The sequence below is a fragment of the Lutra lutra genome, chromosome 4 (genome assembly GCF_902655055.1).
Source record: "Lutra lutra chromosome 4, mLutLut1.2, whole genome shotgun sequence".
Taxonomy (NCBI): Eukaryota; Metazoa; Chordata; class Mammalia; order Carnivora; family Mustelidae; genus Lutra; species Lutra lutra.
The window spans coordinates 29,428,175-29,437,282 of NC_062281.1; the positions used below are offsets into that span (position 1 = coordinate 29,428,175).

At 47.9% G+C, this 9,108-nt stretch overlaps 1 protein-coding gene across 7 annotated transcripts in view; it reads left to right on the forward strand.

Annotated features, from left to right (window-relative positions):
• SYBU (syntabulin) overlaps positions 1-9,108 on the forward strand; it is a 112,610-nt gene extending 103,502 nt beyond the window's left edge. For all 7 annotated transcript variants that reach the window (XM_047726401.1, XM_047726398.1, XM_047726395.1 and 4 more), the window contains 3 exons: positions 3,674-3,877; positions 5,340-5,489; positions 7,032-9,108. In XM_047726401.1, the coding sequence (XP_047582357.1) occupies positions 3,674-3,877; positions 5,340-5,489; positions 7,032-8,136 (1,459 nt within the window). In that variant the 3' untranslated portion in view covers positions 8,137-9,108. The remainder of the gene's footprint in view (positions 1-3,673; positions 3,878-5,339; positions 5,490-7,031) is intronic.

Below are 9,108 nucleotides of genomic sequence, written 5' to 3' on the forward strand. Positions count from 1 at the left end.
CAAGAGTTGGACTTTAACTGAGTGCATCATCCAGGTGCCCCTGAGGAATTCTCTTTCTTAAACTAAAATCCTAATCTGACCAAGGGCAGATAGAAGTGAGAAAGAAAAAAAAAAAAAAAAAAGGTTTGGAATTTGGAGTCAGAGAGATATGGCTTGAGTTTAGCCACCATTATTTATTGGCACACGCACCAAAGCTCCGAGCTTTACTGCTCTGGAAAATGGGGTAATAGTGGCATCTTCCTCATGGAGTTAAATGAGCTAACGTATGGGTGCTTAACATGGTGCCCAGAATTTTGTAAAAGGGTCATAAGTGGATATTTTCATCAGTAGTGGTAAGAATAATATTGATGGCCATGAGGATGAAATGATGATGGTGGTGGTGATGATTGTTTTATTTTGCTCTGGCTATTGTCACAAAAGAGCACAGACTTGGGGGCTCACACAGCAGGAAGTCACCCTCTCACAATTCTGGAGGCTGGAAGTCCAAGAGCCAGGTGTCTGCAGGATTGGCTTCTTTGGAAGCCTCGCTCCTTGGCTTAGAGATGGCCATCTTGCCTCTGCTTCATCAGCAGAACCTTTCTCTGTGCCTGTGTCCACGTTTCCTCTTCTTAAAAGGACACTAGGCGAATTGGATAGGATTTAATTGGATTTCATTACTTTTCTTAAAAGCGATGTTTCCAAATACAGTCACATTCTTAGGGACTGGAGGTGGGACTTCTATATTATGAATTTGGAGTGGGGCACGGTTCAGCCCATAACAGTGACCATGGTGATGACAATGATAATGGTAATGTTGCCGTGGAGTAAAGGACAGCATCAGGCGAATAGACATTCTCCTTAGCCCCTTGTGAGGTTCCCTTCTTCTCTTTCTCTTCATTTCCATTCACTGTATTCAGGTGTGCAAGAGGGGGCAGGGTCAGCAGAATTCTGTCTCCTCCTTGTGGACTTTCTTCTTGTCCACCACACCGAGGGGTTTAGTGTGGGCTGAGGAAAGTAGCATCGCGTTTGCCCGGCCGTGGCCATGGCAAACATGGACCCCTGGCTTCTCCTTGAAAATGTTTTGCCATGACTTTGTACCTCCATGTGTTAGCCTTTGAACTGAACTAAATGTAAGGAATAAGACTGATACTTTTAAGCATGTAGTTTCTTTTTTATAAGTTAGCTATTATATTCTAACCACTCATTTCCTGAAATATAATGAAGATTTAATTGTACTTTAGTAGTGTTTAGTACTTGAAGGGATTTTGCTTCATTCAGTATACCAGATGAGTTCTTCAAAATCCCCATCTAATTTCATTTGTATCTTAATGACTGCTCCGCAGTAAAAGTCAGTGGTGAATTCTTCAGGTAATAACCACATCCATAGCCAGTACCTACATACCGTTTACAAGCCCCAGACAATATATTCTCTTTGTGTAAAGTGAGGAGACATTTCTTCAGAGTTAAAAAAAAAAAAAATCTGTATTTAAGTCTTAGTTCGGCTGTGCATTTTTGGACCAGATTTTCCCCTGAACCACAGTTATTTCACATAACTGAATACTTAATGTAATGTAAATGAGAGGTAATAATTGTACCAGCTTTATAGCATGGTGGTTGAAATTAAGTAAAACTGTGCTCTCAAAGCATCTGGAACAGGGCTAGGGTCTCAGAAGGTCGTTAGTGAAGGTCGACTCAGAAGGGTATTGCCCAGGTCAAACTCAGGGCTAGCTCTTTACTTTCAGCCCTGGCTTGTAGTGGTTAATCCTGCCTATTTCTCACTGTCACATTCAGAAATAGTCAGGCCAGCTGACTAGGCTCAGAAGTGAAGTGTGGAGAAGCGGATCCAAGCCAGAGCCCGTGTTCTTTTCTGCTGCTCAGCCCAGCACCCCTGGGCTGCTGAAGTTGATTTGTCACAAAGCCATCAGTCCATCTGTTCCATATAAAGTGTCCCCTTCTCACGAAAAGGAGGCAGAGTCTATCTGGATGATTTCAAAAGGAAAGAACTTTTTAACTTTAGAATTTGGTGATGTTTCATTTATATGTGATTTACTGGGTTGACAGCTAGTTGAAATTACATTTGATTTTAAATAAGTGCAGTTTTGGAGCCAAGTTTACCCACACGCACACGCACATTTACACACGTTTCTCATTGACATGCGTCCGTTGGGTGCAGCTGTACTTGAAACTGCAAGGGCAGGGGGGATGGTCAAAAAGCAGTACTTCTGTATGAAAGTATCTTGTTCTCTTCTGTTTCCTTGTAATGTCATCAAGAAATATTCCTGACACCGAACTGTTATCCTATTTAAGTAATTTCATCATTCTCAAGTTGCTTCCTTACATAGTGGGTGTCAAATCTCTGGAAGTAAATGAATAGGGAAGTCCAAACAAGTTGATCCTGTCATACGATCCTGCAGCTGAATCGCCCTTCACATCTTATCAAACGCACTCGCATGCATTCGTTGATTCACATCAACTCTGCGAGGGAGGCAAGAAAGGTTATTACAGATCCCCTTGTATTAAGTAGCTTACTTGCCTAAGTTCCTAGTAAGTGGCAGTGCCAAGGCTCCAACCCAGTTTATTCATTTAATAGTCATTATTTCAGGAGCTCCCACCATGTGCCAGCAAGTAGTGGGGACAGAACAGACTATGCTCCGGCCCTCAGAACGCCCTCGTCTAACAGGAAGGACACACAGTGTGTGGTTGTGATGCCATGAGATAAATTTCAGGGTACTAGGGACCACTAAGGAGCCCCATGTACACAAGTCTAGAGAAGGAAGAATCCAGGAAGGCTGCCTGGAGTAGGTTCCCATTGGTCTCGAAGTTGGAGATATCCCAAGGCTTAGCATAGGGAGCAGGAGGACATTCTAGGCAGAGAAAACTGTAAGTTCAAACACATAAAGGTAATGGAGAGCTTGGATCATCAGGAAACTGTAAGTTGTTTGGACTTCTGGAATACAGAGGGAGGAGGGGGGAGTGGCAGAGGATGGGTTGGATGGGGAGGTGGGATTGGACCTCATGAGGCATGGGGGCAGCCATGACAGCCATTGAGGACAGTGACATCCAGTTCCATTTTGGAAAGGCCACTCCAGTTGCTGAGGGGGCAAGACGACAGGCCAGAAAGCCAGGAGAGGGCTGTTCCATTTCAGCAGCTAAATGATAAAGGCTGTGTTAAGTCATTGGGGGTGGAAAGAAAAGGAAAAAAAATAGGTGGTTTAACTATAGACTTGAGACATTTGTGTGGGCTATGTTCATCTCTCCTCTTTTCTCCTCCTCCTCTGTGGGCAATCCCCTTTCTCTTTATCCTCCAAATGAACCACCCTGGTTTTCTTACCCCAGCATGAACCAAACCCAAACATGTTGAAGCTGAAACAGGTGTCCTGGCACAGCCTCCAGAGGGGATCTCAACCAAATCAATATTTGACGCGGGGTGTGCTCTTAACAGCCATTTGGGATTAATCTAAAGCAAGCTTTATGGTCAGAAACTATTTGCACGAATGGCAGGCGATGAGGTTGTCCATGCTAACGGCAGATGGAAAGAAATCTCGGGCAGGTGGGAAGAGGGCTGCTCAGAAGGACAGTTTGCTAGTAATTATGTTGCCCTTTCAACTCTGTGCAATGGATTTCCTTAGTAGTAACTAGCATTGGAACCCTGGTCACCCCAGGCATGTGAACATTTTACATGCTTTTCTCCCAGCCGAGGGCCCCATGGGCGGAGTAATGGAGCTTCGTCATACAAGTCTGGCAACAGCCCGCCCTCCCCACGGGAGAAAGACTTTCTGTCCATGCTGTGCAGGAATCAGCTGAGTCCCGTTAACATCCATCCCAGTTACGCGCCTTCCTCCCCAAGTAGTAGCAACTCGGGCTCCTACAAAGGAAGCGACGGCAGCCCAGTCATGAGGTGAGTGGGCTCCGGGGTATGAATTTGCCCTCCTCGGTAAGTTTTCTTGCAAAAACTTAGAAACTTAAAAAAAAAAAAAGGTATATAACTCTTGAGCCTTATTCTGTGGCAAAGTCACTTCTCTTTCCTTTCCCCAACTCAGCTAATCCCTCAAGGGCAGCTGCAGAAAGAACACAAAGCATAGTTTCTGCTAAGGCTTAACAGTCCGAGGAGTGACAGGCCAGGGAGGAAAATGGCACAGGGGCAGTAGAGGGGGGACCGACGTCTTTCCCTTAGAACAGGAAAGAGTCATTCGGGGTTGGTTCATTCATTCAAACATCAGATAGGGGTTGAGTACCACATTGTGCCAGACACTGTGTAGAGCACTAGGAACGGGACAGTGAATGGCAGAGAGGGTCCCTGGGCTTACTGCCCGGAGGACACTAAAGACATTGCTCATCTAATGACAAACACATTTAAGGTTATCCTGTGAGTACCGGTTGCTGTATGTGTTTTTAAGAGGTCAGGAGGGGATCCAGCTCAGTCTGGAGGGATCAGAGGAGGCCTCCCTGAGGAAATGATATTGAAATGAAATCTGAAGGTCAAGCAAGGAATTAATTAGTCTGGGGGTGGGGGCTGGGGGGCAGGAGGTTCTGGAGAAAAGGACCTATGCAAGCTAACGGGCCACAAAAGAAGCGCTAGAAGGTTGGGAGCTGGACACGGGTCATCTTGGACAGAGAGCATGCTCAGGGGGAGCAGAGCCAGTGTAGCGGCCTGGATGGGCTCCAGAGTCGGGGCAGATGCTGCCAACTTTCCTCCCTCGTCTTCTTCCTTCCGGGTGGTCATTCTCGCTCATCGCTTTGGTACAGCAGGGATGCCCCGAGCTTGGCCAGGCCTGAGAGAGGCTGACATTCCAGCTCAGGAAGTTTTTTCGAACCCTGAGCACCTCTCTTACAAACCACACTCTGGTGACGGTGCAGTGGCCTTTACCCATTGGAAGAAGGAAACTTCCGCCAGATCGGCACCCTCACCCAGGGATTGATCAAGAAACAATTTGAATCCAGCTCCTAACAATCAGAATGTTTAGGCAGTGGCACACTGTGTGGAAAGTCAGGACATCTCACTCTCGCCCCCCACCCCACCCCCGCCCCACTCATTGTCCTCTGATCTAACGGTGGGTTACTCTGAACCCACAGGCAGGCCCGTGCACAATTGTGCATTATTTTGTATGAGCTCATCCCTAAGCCATAGAGAATCCTCCCTCTCCACTGTCCCCACCTTCTCCACAAACACCCTCCCCACAGTCTCCCAAGTAACATGAGGTCCTAAGTTGGCAGGTAGGTTCCAGTCCCCCTTCCCAAGTGAAGCACCTTTACTGAGGTTGAAGACCCCCGGACACGGCTGCCATTCCTTCTCAGGCTGTTAGCTGTGCCCTAACTGTTCTCACAGAAGAAGGAACATTTCATTGCTTGGCTTGTTTCAGGCGCTCTGGAAGGTACATGTCCTGTGGTGAAAATCACGGTGTCAAGCCCCCAAACCCAGAGCAGTATTTGACACCTCTGCAGCAGAAAGAGGTCACTGTGAGGCACCTGAAGACCAAGCTGAAGGAATCCGAGCGGCGGCTTCATGAAAGGTGAATCTGTGTGCCTTTCCCCTCCATGCAGGACACTTTCTTTTCCCATCAAGCAAAATCCAAGCCCACGCTCTAGAGAAATAGACAAGAAGAAAAATGATTTCACTGAGTTTTTGCCAAATTCCTTAAATTGGTCTTTCAAAAGAGCCATTCCATGTTCCTGCCTGATTTGCTCCTTCAGGAGGTTGAGGGAAAATTTCAGGTTAGAGGGGATCCCCTGCTTTCTCTAGGTGTGTACGGCTTTGACGTGAAGTGTTGGGCGTGAGCGTGGCTATTTTTACACGGCAGGAACACTGGCAGGAATAGTCCCCTACTTCCAGCAGAAAGGGTCACACAGAGGGGCCCCTCTCAAGCCCTGTTTCTCTCTCTGAGAGTGTGGATGGCCTGTGTATTGTGATTCCTGCAGGGCTATTTCTGTGCTGAAGGAAGAGGTTCGTTATTCTTGGCTAAGTGTTAAGGTAAAAAACAAAAAAAAAAAAACAAAAAACAGCTGGTGCTTAAGAGATCTTATCTCAGAAAAGACCTTTGACATCTTGGGCAGGCCAGATTTTCTGCTTAATGATTTTCCCCTGGAACATTCTGGCATAGCCACACCAAGCTCTGACCAGGGTAGCTGTGAACTCAGGGTGAGGGTAGCATGAGTCAGACCTCACTTTCTGGAAATCTTTGTTTATGATTTGGGGAATCTACTGGAGGGGTTGAGCAGTCATGACAGGGAAGCATGGGAAGGCAATGGAACTGGAGAATAGTCCGATCTGAACTAAGAGAAGCAAAACTGACCATCCCTTCATACAGATCACGATCCTGACTGCCTGGTCTTCATATCCACGGAGACTGTGAGGACTTGTATTTACACTGACTGTGAAGAAATGAGAGGTCAGGAAGAATTTTTCGACAAAGATCTTGAGATAGGGTCCTGTGAAGGATCTGAAACAGTGGGATGGACCTTCTTCAGTGTCGGATGGCTCCCATATCCTCTTCCCTTGAGAAGAGTCAGAATAATCAGCTTTTCACAAAGTCCTTGCGACATGCAGCATTTTTTAATTTAAAAAATTTTCAGATTATTCTATGATCAGAACAACGCTGCAGGGCTAAGACTTAACCAGTCTGCCTTGTGTCTGTGGTGGATGATTAAAAGTGAAACGAACTTTCCTTCCACACGGTGTAGACGTAGGAAAGGGTAGGCGATGGATGTACAAGCAGGCAAAGAAGCTCCAATGCATTCCTATAACAAAATTTCAAATATTAAGTACTGAACAGAGGATGGTGCTTATACTTACCACACTGCCTGACAGGTAGTAAGCCCTCAGAAAGAAAAACCATTTTTTATTCTGGTTCTAGTTATTCTCATTTTGGCTATTTTACAAATAAGGGGGGACAGTTCCTGGCTAATACCTGTGAGGAAAAAAACCCTCAAAACTGATTTAACCTCTGCGTTTCAAGGGGAAGAGCACCGGCTCTTGGCCGAGTGTGGGCATGGCCGTCTGTCTGTCCGGCTGAAAGCTGACATTTCCCTTAGCCCCGCTTGTCTTCTCCCCGCAGGGAAAGCGAGATCGTGGAGCTCAAGTCGCAGCTGGCCCGCATGAGGGAAGACTGGATCGAGGAAGAGTGCCACCGCGTGGAGGCCCAGCTGGCCCTGAAGGAAGCCAGGAAAGAGATCAAACAGCTCAGGCAGGTCATCGAAACGATGCGGAGCAGCTTGGCTGATAAAGATAAAGGCATCCAGAAATACTTCGTGGACATAAACATCCAGAACAAGAAGTTGGAGTCTCTGCTTCAGAGCATGGAGATGGCGCACAGCGGCTCTCTGAGGGACGAGCTGTGTCTGGACTTCCCCTGCGATTCCCCGGAGAAGAGCTTGCCCCTCGGCACCCCTTTTGGCAAGATGGCGGATGGGCTGGCTCTGGAAGAGCAGGTCGTGGAGGAAGGGGCTGACCGCGAGCTGCTGGTGGGAGGTGGCAGGGCCGATGGCACAGATCTGTTTGATGGGATGGTGACAGCCGCCACCGGCGAGGCCCCCGACCTGGAGCTTCTTCGCTCCCCGTGTGGGGCCGAGGCCCTGGGGCTGCTCCCCCTGGCGGGGGGTCAGGAGGAGGGCGGCGTGCTGGTGGAGCAGGCCGTGCAGACTGACGTGGTGCCCTACAGCCCCGCGGTCTCCGAGCTCATTCAGCATGTGCTCAAGCTCCAGGACCCCTGCCCCTCCAGCCCCGCGTCTCCCGATGAGTCCGGGGCTGACTCGACCGAGAGCTTCCCGGAGTCCTTCTTGGCATGCCTGGTTGATCTGACGCCAAGAAATCCCAACTCCGCCATCCTTTTGTCTCCCGTGGAGACCCCATCCGCCGCGGGGGGTCCGGCGGCCCCTGCAAACCGCCTCATGAGAGAGCTGGATTTTGCAGGCTCCGTGGAGGAGAGACTGGACGTCGTCGTCCCGCTGCCGCGGGGGGCCGCCAGGAGGCAGTACTGGAGCAGCAGCTTCCTGGTGGATCTCCTGGCCGTGGCCGCCCCCGTGGTCCCCACGGTTCTGTGGGCATTCAGTACTCAGAGAGGGGGGACAGATCCCGTCTACAACATTGGGGCGCTGCTGCGGGGCTGCTGCGTGGTCGCCCTGCATTCGCTCCGCCGCACCGCCTTTCACATCAAAACCTGAGGAGAAGTTGTCGCCGTGTGCCAGTCTGTCCCGCGTCCCGAGCTGCCCTGGGGTGGGGGGGGGGGGGGGGATGGGAGGATGGGGGGAGACAGCGGGTCAACCTGTGGCGGTCTGTGCTCTGTCGTTTTGCTCCTCGGTATTTGATTTGCACTATATTTAGTTGACACCTGTTCGCTGTCTGAAATGAGAGGTATCTTCAAAGGCATGGAGACGTGGTTCAAGTTCAATGTCCCACCAGTGGTAGAGAAAGCATGCTCCTGACCCTGCCGTGTCGTCCGAGGTACCTGTGCTTCTCCTAGTGGTTCAGGAAGAGAAAATGCAGAGTTTGCACTTTCAAGACAGCTTCTGTAAGGCCGGCATGTTCGCTCCTTGCTTCGCTTTGTGCCGTTTAAAAATGTGTAATTGTTACAGCATTCCAGTGGTCTTGTGCACAGCAGGGGACTGTAACCAAAAATAAAACTGTACTCGTGTAATTGGTTTGAAGAAGTCTTGAATAGCTCCTTAGTGTCTTACTTGGGGTTGATAAGGTTTGAGTGTTTGGGGTTTTTTTACTAAATGTAGCTCCAGAGTCGTAAAATGGCTTGTTTGTTCCTAAACCTATTAATTGATGAAACTGTATGTAAGTTCACAATGTATTAACTTATTTTTTGCTTATTATATAGTGTTTTATTGGGAATTGTTTGTAACCATACACTTCAGCATGATGAAAATAAAGATTAGTGTTTCCATTTAAATAAATGTTTTATCCTCCTGTAAAATAATTATCTGTTTAGTTTTACTCCTGTATATGGTAAGAAAGACTAAATGGATAGGTCCTTTCTTCTTTATCAATAGGGGTCTGTAAAATGGAATTAACTTAAGGAATGAGAAAGAGGGGGAAATTATTAAAGAAAGGTGAGGATTTCCTACTGTCTTAAAAAAAACTTTGCTTCTGAATAAAAGTAGCTTTGATTGTTTGCTCTGAAATTACCC